General features: G+C 40.6%; 1 protein-coding gene across 1 annotated transcript in view; it reads left to right on the top strand.

The window, feature by feature from the left end:
* The window catches only part of CTPS2 (CTP synthase 2), a 128,701-nt gene extending 116,650 nt beyond the window's left edge, over positions 1-12,051 (top strand). Inside the window, 2 exon segments of the mRNA XM_073227464.1 lie at positions 10,272-10,381; positions 11,833-12,051. Coding sequence (XP_073083565.1) covers positions 10,272-10,341 — 70 coding nt within the window. The 3' untranslated portion in view covers positions 10,342-10,381; positions 11,833-12,051.
* Positions 12,052-13,218: the final 1,167 nt, after the last annotated feature.

The raw sequence follows: 13,218 nt of genomic DNA, 5'->3' as shown, positions 1-13,218 counted from the left end.
TTATGTGTGCTAATCGTAATGCCCTTTTTCCCCCTTGTCCCTCCCTTCCCACCCATCCTCCCCAGTCCCTTACCCTTTGGTAACTGTTAGTCCATTCTTGGGTTCTGTGAGTCTGCTGCTGTTTTGTTCTTTCAGTTTTTTCTTTGTTCTTATACTCCACAGATGAGTGAAATCATTTGATACTTGTCTTTTTCTGCCTGGCTTATTTCATTGAGCATAATACCCTCTAGCTCCATCCATGTTGCAAATGGTAGGATTTGTTTTCTTCTTATGGCTGAATAATATTCCAATGTGTATATGTACCACATCTTCTTTATCCATTCATCTACTGATGGACACTTAGGTTGTTTCCATTTCTTGGCTATTGTAAATAGTGCAGCGATAAACATAGGGGTGCATCTGTCTTTTTCAAACTGGGCTGCTGCATTCTTAGGGTAAGTTCCTAGGAGTGGAATTCATGGGTAAAATGGTATTTCTAGTTTGAGTTATTTGAGGAACCTCCATACTGCTTTCCACAATGGTTTAACTAGTTTACATTCCCATCAGCAGTGTAGGAGGGTTCCGCTTTCTCCATAATCTCGCCAACATTTGCTGTTGTTTGTCTTTTGCATGGTGGCGATCCTAACTGGTGTGAGGTGATACCTCATTGTGGTTTTAATTTGCATATCTCTGATGGTTAGCAATGTGGAGCATCTTCTCATGTGCCTGTTGGCCATCTGAATTTCTTCTTTGGAGAAGTGTCTGTTCAGATTCTCTGACCATTTTTAAATTAGATTATTTGCTTTTTCTGTGTTCAGGTGAGTGAGCTCTTTATATAATTTGGATGTCAACCCTTATCAGATCTTTCATTTATGAATATAATTCTCCCATACTGTAGGATGTCTTTTTGTTCTACTGATGGTGTCCTTTGCTGTACAGAGGCTTTTCAGCTTGATATTGTCCCACTTGTTCATTTTTGCTTTTGTTTCCCTTGCCTGGGGAGATATGTTTATGAAGAAACTGCTCATGCTTATGTCCAAGAGATTTTTGCCTATATTTTTTTCTAAGAGTTTTATGATTTCATGACTTACATTCAGGTCTTTGATCCATTTTGAGTTTACTTTTGTGTATGGGGTTAGACAATAATCAAGTTTCATTCTCTTACATGTAGCTGTCCAATTTTGCCAACACCAGTTGTTGAAGAGGCTGTCATTTCCCCATTGTATGTCCATGGCTCCTTTATTGTATATTAATTGACCACATATGCTTGGGTTTATATCTGGGCTCTCTGTTCTGTTCCACTGGTCTGTGGCTCTGTTCTTGTGCCAGTACCAAATTGTCTTGATTACTGTGGCTTTGTAGTAGAGCTTGAAGTCAGGAAGCATAATTCCCCCTGCTTTATTCATCCTTTTCAGGATTGCTTTGGCTATTCGGGGTCTTTTGTTGTTCCATATGAATTTTAGAACTATGTGCTCTAGTTCATTGAAGAATGCTGTTGGTATTTTGATAGGGATTGCATCGAATCTGTAGATTGCTTTAGGCAAGATGGCCATTTTGACAATATTAATTCTTCCTAGCCAAGAGCATGGGATGAATTTCCATTTGTTAGTGTGCTCTTTAATTTTTCTTAAGAGTGTCTTGTAGTTTTCAGAGTATAGGTCTTTTACTTCCTTGGTTAGGTTTATTCCTAGGTATTGTATTCTTTTTGATGCAATTGTGAATAGAATTGTTTTCCTGATTTTTCTTTCTGGTAGTTAATCATTAGTGTATAGGAATCAAGAGATTTCTGTGTATTAATTTTGTATCCTGACACTTTGCTGAATTCAGATATTAGATCTAGTAGTTTGGGAGTGGATTCTTTAGGGTTATGTACAATATCATGTCATCTGCAAACAGGGACAGTTTGACTTCTTCCTTGCCAATCTGGATGCCTTTTATTTCTTTGTGTTGTCTGACTGCCATGGCTAGGACCTCCATAATTATGCTGAATAAATATGGGGAGAGTGGGCATCCTTGTCTTGTTTCCAGTCTTAGAGGAAAAGCTTTCAGTTTCTTGCTGTTAAGTATGATGTTGGCTGTGGGTTTGTTATATATGGCCTTTATTATGTTGAGGTAGTTGCCCTCTATACCCATTTTGTTGAGAGTTTTTATCATGAATGGATGTTGAATTTTGTTGAGAGCTGTTTCAGCATCTATGGAGATGATCATGTAGTTTTTATCATTCTTTTTGTTGATGTAGTGGATGATGTTGATGGATTTTCAAATGTTGTACCATCCTTGCATCCCTGGGATGAATCCCACTTGATTATGATGGATGATTTTTTTTGATGTATTTTTGAATTTTGTTTGCTAATATTTTGTTGAGTATTTTTGAATCTGTGTTCAGGGATATTGGTGTGTAATTTTCTTTTTTTGTGGTATCTTTGCCTGGCTTTGGTATTAGAGTGATGTTGGCCTCATAGAATGAGTTTGGGATTATTCTCTCCTCTTCTACTTTTTGGAATACTTTAAGGAGGATGGGTATTAGGTCTTCTCTAAATGTTTGATAAAATTCAGTGGTGAAACCATCTGGTGCAGGGGTTTTGTTCTTAGATAATTTTTGATTACCAATGCAATTTCTTTGCTGGTAATTGGTCTATTCAGATTTTCTGTTTCATTCTGGGTCAGCTGTGGAAGGTTGTATTTTTCTAAAAAGTTGTCCATTTCTTCTAGGTTATCCAGTTTGTTACCATATAATTCTTCATAGTATTCTCTCATAATTCTTTGTATTTCTGTGGTGTCCATAGTAATTTTTCCTTTCTCATTTCTGATTCTGTTTATGTGTGTAGACTCTCTTTTTTTCTTGATAAGTCTGGCTAGAGGTTTATTATTTTGTTTATTTTCTTGAAAAAACCAGCTATTGCTTTCATTGATTCTTTCTATTGTTTTATTCTTCTCAATTTTATTTATTTCTGCTTTAATCTTTATTATGTACCTCCTTCTAGTGAGTTTGGGCCTCATTTGTTCTTCCTTTTCTAGTTTCATTAATTGTGAGTTTAGACTGTTTGTATGGGATTGCTCTTCTTTCCTGAGGTAGGCCTGTATTGCAATATATTTCCCTCTTAGCAAGGCCTTCACTGCGTCCCACAGATTTTGTTTTTTTGAATCATTGCTGTCATTTGTCTCCATATATTGCTTGATCTCTGTTTTTATTTGGTCATCGATCCATTGATTATTTAGGAGCATGTTATTAAGCCTTCATGTGTTTGTGGGCTCTTTCATTTTCTTTGTGTAATTTATTTCTAGTTTCATACCTTTGTGATCTGAGAGGCTGGTTGGTACAATTTTAATCTTTTTAAATTTACTGAGGTTCTTTTTGTGGCCTACTATATGATCTATTCTTGAAAATGTTCCATGTGTACTTGAGAAGAATGTGTATCCTGTTGCTTTTGGATGGAGAGTTCTGTAGATGTCTGTTAGGTCCATTTGTTCTAATATGTTGCTCAGTGCCTCTGTCTCTTCACTTATTTTCTGTGTGGTCGATCTGTCCTCTGGAGTGAGTGGTGTGTTGAAGTCTCCTAAAATGAATGCATTGCATTCTATTTCCCCCTTTAATTCTGTTAGTATTTGTTTCACATATGTAGGTCGTCCTGTGTTTGGTGCATAGATATTTATAACAGTTATATCCCCTTGTTGGACTGACCCTTTTATCATTATGTAATGTCCTTCTTTGTCTCTTGTAACCTTCTTTGTGTTTTTTTGAGATTTTTTTTTTTTGAGAGGGCATCTCTCATATTTATTGATCAAATGGTTGTTAACACTGAACAACGATAAAATTCTGTACAGGGGACTCAATGCACAATCATTAATCCACCCCAAGTCTAATTCTCATCAGTCTCGGATCTTCTGAAGTACAACAAACAAGTTCTTTCATGGTGTACAAATTCTTACATAGTGAATAATTTCTTACATGGTGAACAGTACAAGGGCAGTCATCACAGAAACTTTTGGTTTTGATCACGCATTATGAACTATAAACAATCAGGTCAAATATGAATATTTGTTTGATTTTTATACTTGATTTATATGTGAATCCCACATTTCTCCCTTATTATTATTAATACTATTTTAAATAAAATGCTGAAGTGGTAGGTAGATGCAAGATAAAGGTGGAAAACATAATTTAGTGCTATAAGAGGGCAAATGTAGATGATCAGGTGTGTGCCTATAAGCTAAGTATTAATCCAAGCTAGACAAGGGCAACAAACCATCCACGGATGCAGAAGATTTCTCTCAAAACAGGGGGGGTGAGGTTCTAAGCCTCACCTCTGTTGGTCCCCAATTTCTCACCTGATGGGCCCCCTGCGACTGTGCCTGTCTTAGGTTCTTCCTCCCTTGAGGAATCTTACCCGTCTCTGGCTAACCAGTCATCTTCCGGGGCCAGACAGGGAAATGTAAAGTTGGTAAGTGAGAGAGAAGCCTTATTGTTTGAAGAGGTTAGCTTTTTACTTCTTTGCAGATTTATGCCCTGTGGCTTCTATGTCCAGCATTTGTCTTGAGGTATCTTTACCACTTGGAGGAATTATGATACTCGGCGAATTCAATATGAGGCACGAATTCTATTTAAGGGTTGTAATTAGGAAGGAAGAAAAAAAGCTATAGAAGTAGCAAATGAAAGAAAACATGGGAAGATTGATTATTTCTTTGACATATCTTCTTGTAGAGTAACTTCAGCATGTATAGGTTTTAAACTACTAATTAAATTGCGCACACACATTAACATAATAGGAATACAGTTACATAACCAAAGCAGACCTACAAATACCAGCCATCTCCAGTGAAACCAAGAAAACCAGTTAGGCACCCTAAGCATTTGTGAAACCTTATCTATGATATGATGGATATTGTCTAACTGAATTTGAATAGTTTTAGAAAAATCAGACAATTTAAAACAACACATTCCTGGGAACTGTTCACCTCCCATATGTTCTCTTGTGACCTTCTTTGTTTTGAAGTCTATTTTGTTTGATAGAATACTGCAACTCCTGCTTTTTTCTCACTATTAGTTTCATGAAATATCTTTTTCCATCCCTTCCCTTTCAGTCTGTGTATGTCTTTGTGTTTGAAGTCAGTCTCTTGTAGGCAGCATATAGATGGGTCTTCCTTTTTTATCCATTCAGTAACTCTGTGTCTTTTGATTGGTGCATTCAGACCATTTACATTCAGGGTGATTATCGATAGGTATGTACTTATTGCCATTGTGGGCTTTAGATTCGTGGCTACCAAAGGTTCAAGGGTAATTCCCTTACTATCTAACAGTCTAATTTAACTCACTTCGTATGCTATTACAAACACAACCTAAAGGTTCTTTTTTTTTTCATCCTCTTCCATTCTTTGTATGTTATGAATCATATTCTGTACTCTTTGTCTATCCCTTGGGTGACTTCTATTTAGCTTTAGGAATACTTCCTTCTATAGGAGTCCCTCCAAAATGCACTGTAGAGGTGGTTTGTGGGAGGTAAATTCTCCCAGCTTTTGCTTATCTGAAAATTGTTTAATCGCTCCTTCAAATTTAAATGATAACCTTGCCGGGTAGTGTATTCTTGATTCAAGGCCCTTCTGCTTCATTGTATTAAATATATCATGTCATGCCTTTATGGCCTGTAAAGTTTCTGCTGAGAAGTCTGATGATAGCCTGATGGGTTTTCCTTTGTATGTGATTTTTTTTCTCTCTCTAGCTGCTTTTAAAAGTCCATCTTTATCCTTGGTGTTTGCCATTTTAATCATTATATGTCTTGGTGTTGTCTTCCTTGGTCCCTTGCATTGGGAGATCTGTGCACCTCCATGGCCTGAGAGACTATCTCCTTCACCAGATTGGGGAAATTTTCAGCAATTACCTCCTCAGTGACACTTTCTATCCGTTTTTCTCACTCTTCTTCTTCTGGTACCCCTATAATGTGAATATTGTTCTGTTTGCATTGGTCACACAGTTCTCTCAATATTCTTTCATTCTTAGAAATTCTTTTTTCTCTCTGTGCTTCAGCTTTTTTATATTCCTCTTCTCTAATTTCTATCCATTTACCATCTCTTCTGCTACATCTAATCTGCTTTTTAATCCTTCCATTGTATGTTTCATTTCAGATATGGAATTTCTTAATGATTGAATCTCTGACTGAGTTCTTGAATATTTTTCTGTACCCCCATAAGCATGCTTATAATTTTTATTTTGAACTCTCTTTCAGGAAGATTGGTGAGTTCAGTTTCATTTGACCCTTTTTCTGGGGTTGTGAGATTTTGGTTTGGACCATGTTCTTTTGATGTTTCATATTTCTGTGTGGTGCCCACTAGTGCCCAGATGCTCCAGTCTCTGGAGCTGCTCAGGCCCTAGAGTGAGGGTAGGGGTCATAGGGGAGCGGAGCTGATGCCTAGGGGAAGGAAAGATCTGTTTCCTGATCCTGTCTGCAGTGCCTGTCTCCAGTATCAGAGCCAGTTGTCTGAGCACACAGGTGTAAGCCTCTGTGCTTGGCATCTCTAGCTGTTGTAGGCGGGGCCTCCCTCTGGCTGGCATGCTGCCAACACAGTGACTGCTGGTTTGTGAGCCAGTGCTGTCGGGCCAGGAGGAAGGCTCGGCAGGCTGCGTGTCACAGTGGGGGGCCTCAGAACTGAGCACCCAGCCAGGGAGATGGGGCACCTGTAGCTACTCAATGTTTCCAACCAGCTGGGCAGAGTGCACCCTGACAACCTTGTGCAGCTCTCCCCTCCCCCGCTGAGCATGCTCTGTGCAAACCCTACCCCTTCAGCAGCCCTCTTGCTGCTAGGAAGCCTCTCAGACTCCCTGCATTTTCCTCTGACACAGAGCGGTTGGATGTGGATCCCCTCCTCCACAAACGGCCATCATCTCAGTCTCCCAAGCACTCTGCCTGTCCCAGCTCACCAATGTCCAGAGCACCACACAGTGTAGGTTTTTGCTCCCAGAGCAGACCTCCAGGGCTGGGTGTTCAGCAGTGTGCATTTCCACCCCCTCCCTGCTCCATTTCTCTTCCTCTTGCCTGTGAGCTTGCAAGAGTGGGGGAAGGGCTTGGGTCCCACTGGATTAAGGCTTTCCTACATTACCCTGTTTTGTGAGGTCTGCACTGTTCGTGAGGTCTGTATGCAGTCTGCTTCAGCCTTCTTTCTTGTTGCTGTTTTAGGGTTAGTTGTATTAATTAACTATATTTCTGTACTATTTGTGGTTTTGGGAGGAGTTCTCTGTTTAACCTCTCACACCGCCAACTTGAATCCCCCCGTGACAAGCCTTTTTATCTGTCAAAGAACCACGTGTAGACTGTTGAAGTCAAATCTTGTAAGTCAAGCCAGTATTGTAAGGATAGCAATTCCCATGAGGCAGTGCTGGTGGTATTGATTTTGTCTTATAAGAAATAGTATAGTAAAAAACTTTTTAAAAAGAAGGCCTCGTAATAAACTAATGATTACGACTGTGAAAAAAAAAAGAAGCCCTCGTTATTTGGGGGGTGCATGCATGCATGTGTGAGATTTGCCATGATTTTAATTAGCTGCCATATACTCAGACCTTAAAAAAAAAAGTCTTCCTAGGGAGTGACAAGGAGGACCATTGCATGGCGATTATGGTTTGTTTTCTAAAAATCATTATTCAATTGTTTTTAAACCAGTGCTATCCAATAAAACTTTCTGCAATGATGGAAATGTTCTGTAATCTGGCAGTCACCAGCCACATGTGGCTATTGAGTACTTGAAGGCGGGCTCTATGTGTGCAAATGAGGGCTGGTATTTCAATTTCATTTGATCTTTAATTGATTCAAATTTAGATAGCTACTGTGACTTGTGGCTACTGGATTGGATAGCACAGGTTTAAAACTTGCCCTTCCTCAAATATTCCAAGACACGCATGAGTGGGTTTGTATCTTGAGGCATTTCATAAGATGTAATATGTAAGACCCTAATATCTAATAAGTCTTCCTTCCGAGTAATGTGTGTGTAGGGTTGTGTATACAGAGGAGATATTTGGATATTTAGAAAGACAGGTTGGTCTTAAGATAAGGCTGAGCTGTCTCAAATTAAGTGAAAATATACCCAGATAAGCATATCTTATGACTTCTTTAAGTTTTTTATGTGTAAAACAAAAATGACCCCTAAGTGATATGCAGCACAGAGGTGCACTCCCATGGGGCTGAATGTGCAGGAGCCACTGTGCCTTTGTGTATGGATGATGAGCCACTTTTTATTTCTAGCACTTGGTTTTTGCTGGCTCGTGGATGGCACAAAATCAGCAAGTTGGGCAGTGAAGCCTGTTTTGATAATTCTGTTCTTGAGTGTTGTGGTTTATTTGATTGTCTTACCTCCAGCTCCTGACACATACAGGAGAAAAGCAGTGAACCCACTCATTTGCTTTGGAGATGAGTAAACGCATGCTGAGCCGCTTTTGTTAGACTCAGCCTGTGCCATTTGGATGTGTTGGCAGAGTTTGGGGCAGCCCCTCACCAGACAGGAAATGAGAACCATTAGGTTAGAAAGAGAGCCACCCAAGTCCACTCGCTTATGGGATAGCGAATTACTCTCGGTACTGGGAACCATTCTGAAAATCATGCACCTGGCAGTTTTCATGATTTCTTTTTAATTTCCATGGCTTTTTGAGAGATACCATGTTATGAATATGTAACTCCCATGAATAGGAACAACTTATCTTTTTATATCGTTTTCAGAACACATTTATTCATTCTCTTTGGCCCTCATAACATTTTGGTGAGGCTGGAGGTATTGTTACTGTGTTTTTTTAGAGTCTCAGAACTCAAGTGATCTGTCCAAAGGAATGTGGCTAATAAATAGTATAGTCAGAAGTGCAAAGGGGAAGATATGGGCCCACCCTTCCTCAGGCTCAGAGGTGGGGAAGGAAGCAGGTATAAAATCTGATACCTGAGAAAATGGAGCTCCCTCGGCCCTTTGGGTCTTCTCATTTGCAGTGTCAGGGGACACGCCCCAGGGGCCTGCTTCCCCTCTGCCCCACAGCTTAGACTTGCACTTGTGGCCTGGGTGAGCATGATAGGGATTCTGGCCCCACCTTGAATGAGCTGTGTGCCAGGTGAATCACGTAAACTTCCTTGACTGCATTTCTTCTCACATAGGGAGTTGAGTGCAACTTGCAAATCCCCTTTTATTGCATAGAACAAGGAAGGACTCTCCATTTTTGAAGTGAGAGTACATGGATAAGGGTATATCAGCTTTTCTGGAGCAGTTTTTAAAACATTCTTCAGTTACTCCTATGTTTTCTTTATTGGAGACCCTTTTGTAACAGTAGAAATGATTTTGCTGAATTAAACTCTTAACTAGGAGGATTCTTCTGCTTGATCGGCTTTAAGGAGATATCGGTTTATGTGTTTAGCTAACATAGCTTGGCTTTTCTGCCAAGTCTTCATCTCTGTCTGTCTCCTTCACACATCTAGCTCTGTCCCTGCAGCCTTTCTGGTATTTTGTTCACAAGTCAGGGAGGAGAGTGAGGTTAACTTTTATGACTTTGTTTGTATACTTGTTGATACTTGCTCAATACGTTTAGAATAAATCTTGTTTTCTAACCTGCTATCATAGGGTTTCTCTGATTGTTCCCTTGCATCTCTTAACAAAAAAAAAAAGTGGATTTTCGCCTGTTATGGAATTCAGACTTCTGTTGGTATAAGTCAGCAAACACTTGGCCAAGTCTGGGAATGGGTCAGGCATAAAACACTACTTCCTGGCAGCGTTGTCTCCATAGATCAGTAGAACTCTTGTGGAGTTGATCAACCTGCTGACTTATTTGGAACTGAGCGAGAGGAACTCCAGCCTGTGAGCCCATGGCTCACAGCTAAAGTAGGATTGTGGGGCTATCTCATGGAGAAGACATTTCTAAACTCGAGGTAGTCAGAGCATCCTTTATAGTTTCTAATGTGAAAATAGCATAATTGTACAAATTATGTCTCAAACCCTTGGACTTATGGGAATGTTTGTTTCATGCTGCTGACCTATATTAGTGGCCTTCAGAAGATTGTAAATTTCCATCTAAATTGAAATGCTTTGATACATTTTCTGAATAAGTTACTTCCAATTGAAGATGAAAGCAAATAATCAGTTCCACTGACAAAAGAAGGGGACCATTGTCTGTGGTTGGACAACATCTTCCTGTACCAACTAGAAAGTGATAGTAGAATATACCTTAGCATTTTCTGAGTGGGGGTTGATAATGGAAAATGTTCAGGATTGTTAAGTAGAATAACTGTCCAGGGTCTTTTTTACACCTTGCTAAATGAGTACCTCTTTTGTTCTAGTGACAGATACAGCGATTCTAGTGATGACAGCATGTCAGAGCCAAGGACAGCTGAGGTGGAAATAAGCTGAAACTAATACATGACTCAGAATAACCAGGATGCCTGAGCAAGTAAGGTGGAATCCTCCACTTCTTGTTTGTCTTGCAGAGAAGCTGTCGTCCTGGTTGAGAAGGGAGCATTACAGGACTTGACTCACAGGATTCTGCTCTTTTGGGATTTGCTCTTAGTTGACTGGCTTAGTTAGCAGGACAGACTTAACAGCTGATTTTATTTTTGGGAAACTGGAATGCATCTGAGGAAGCTACCAGTTAGCAGTGACCCTGGGGAAATGGAGTGCACTGGAGGCCAGGGATGAATGTACAAGTGCATCTGTAAATGTGTAGCTGGAGGATGTAGTGGTTAGAGTTGTAATAGGTCAGGAAACTTGTTCTATAAAGGTCAGGCAGTAAATATTCTAGGCTTTGTGGGCCATGCAGCCTCTTTGGCAACTACTCCACTCTGCCCGTGGAGAGGGAAAGCAGGTTAGACAATACATAAATGAATGGTTATGGCTGTGTCCCAATAAAACTTTATTTACTAAAACAGTTTGTTGACCCCTGGCCTAGGTCACTCATGGAAAAGCAGATTTCCTTGATCTGTATAAAATAAAATACTGTTTTCTTTCTTTGTAAAGAGATGCCAGAGACTGGCGTGGCTTCTGAGGGCAGCTTCTTTTCCCTGCAGTTCTTATTTTATTTTATTTTATTTTGGTATCATTAATCTACAGTTACAGAAAGAACATTATGTTTACTAGGTTCCCCCCTTCACCAAGTCCCCCCCACATACCCCTTCACAGTCACTGTCCATCTGCATAGTAAGATGCTGTAAAATCACTACTTGTCTTCTCTGTGTTACACAGCCCTCCCCGTGTCCCCCACGCACTATACATGCTAATCCTAATGCCCTCTTTCTTTTTTCCCGCCCTTATCCCTCCCTTCCCACCCATCGTCCCCAGTCCCTTTCCCTTTGGTAACTGTTAGTCCATTCCTGGGTTCTGTGATTCTGCTGCTTTTTTGTTCCTTCAGTTTTCCTTTGTTCTTATACTTCACATATGAGTGAAATCATTTGGTACTTGTCCTTCTCTGCTTGGCTTATTTCACTGAGCATAATACCCTCTAGCTCCATCCATGTTGTTGTGAATGGTAGGATCTGTTCTTTTCTTATGGCTTCCCTGCAGTTCTTTTAGGCTTTACTAGAGAGGATAGCAGGCTGGATAGCTTTATTAAATTCAAGCTCAGAGATGGATATTGCCTGGGGTAACCCTAGGGTGAGTGAGCTGCTCTCTTTAGCAGGACAGCAAATTTGGGAAACTTTGTGTGGAGTTAATTGTTCTCTTCACATTTCACTTAGGGGAAGAACATTCATGTTCACCGGGGAAAGCATGTCTCTATCTGCTTTCATTTGCCTCGAACATGGAGCCCTTTAGGGGCACCAAAATGGTCCAAAAATCAGCTGGAGGTACTTTAAAGATTTACATTATTCAGTTTCTGATGTTGCTAATACTTATATCCTTTTTTTAAAGGCCATGAAATAACTAAAGCCAAGATGAAGGAACTTTCTGAAGAAATCACCACACTCTTATTTAACTCTGTTTGCTACCAAACATGGGATGAAAAGTCTCCAAGGGAATCTAACAGTCTGGGCTTCTAGAACCAAAGGGGTAGTTTCCCCTTTCCCTCCAGAGGTGGCCTTTGGTTCTCACAAATTTTTGTAGCTGATTAAACTTTTCCCAACAACCTAACTGGGGAGAAAGTGTGCTCGTGTTTTATCCGGTGTGTGGCGATATCCAGATGGTGAGCAAGGATCCAGGTAACTGAGCGTTCACTGTGTTCTCTGGGGAGAGTGGCAGGGCACAGGCACTAACTAATTTTGAGTCAAAGTTGAGTGATTCGGTTACCTGGAACTGAGCCACAGATTTGTGTGTTGTCCAAGCTTATTTCATTTTCTCACCCTGTTTATTTCTAGTTAAAAGTAAAGTAAGTCCAAGACTGGACATGGCAAGTAAGGCCCTCACCTCAGGCAGATAATTTAAGGGGGCATAAAAAACTAAGGAACTGTGGGGAAAATGGAACTTTCTGACCAGGTTTTCTACCTGGCCTTAAGAGCACACATTGTGTGCTATTATATAACAAGAGCATGTTTGCACATTCATGGTACATTTACCAGTGACAGAGCCCCCAGTCAGTCATGGGATTGCTGGCCCAGGGGAGGGGTGGAAAGGAACACCAATTATCTCCTCTTCTCAGTTCTGGTACATAATTGGTCAGGTGTCTGCCAGTCACCAGGGACCCACCCACAGGGTTGCTCCTGGTGCTTAGGAGCACGGAGCTGGGCTGCCGCTGCGGAGAAGGAGCCATGGAGCTCCATTGCTCCTGGAGGATTAGGCCCAAGCATGGGAGTGGGGAGCGAGGAGAAACTGAGACCTACTGCCTAGAGGATTAAGCTCTTGCTGGGGAGCAGAACGTGCAACCGGCCTGGGGAGCACATTCGAGCCAGCTGCGTGTACCAAGCTGCCTGTGACCGCCATGGAAATAAATGTGGTAACTCAGTTTACCCTCGAGTTTTTGCCCTTGCCTTTCTTTGTTCTCTTCGAATTCAAAGAGAACCTTCCCAGGGCAGGGAAACCTCTCCTCCTGGATCTGTAGGAATCATGATTAGTAATACACACACACACACACACACACACACACATTTGAGGTGAAGTCACATAACATAGAATGAAGCATTTTAAAGTGAACAATTCATTGACATTAGGTACATTCACAATGTTGTGCAACCACCACCTTAATCTAGGATTCTTCCTGGTTTTCCTGTTGGATGTGCTTGAGATGAGTTAACTGCTTGGTTAATTTTTTTGCAGTTGTCTTTGGCCTTCTTAACTTTTTTTCCCTTAACGTTGTAAGGTGTT

Source organism: Manis javanica, chromosome X (assembly GCF_040802235.1).
Source record: "Manis javanica isolate MJ-LG chromosome X, MJ_LKY, whole genome shotgun sequence".
Lineage (NCBI taxonomy): Eukaryota > Metazoa > Chordata > Mammalia > Pholidota > Manidae > Manis > Manis javanica.
This window is presented reverse-complemented; position numbering and strand designations above follow the sequence as displayed.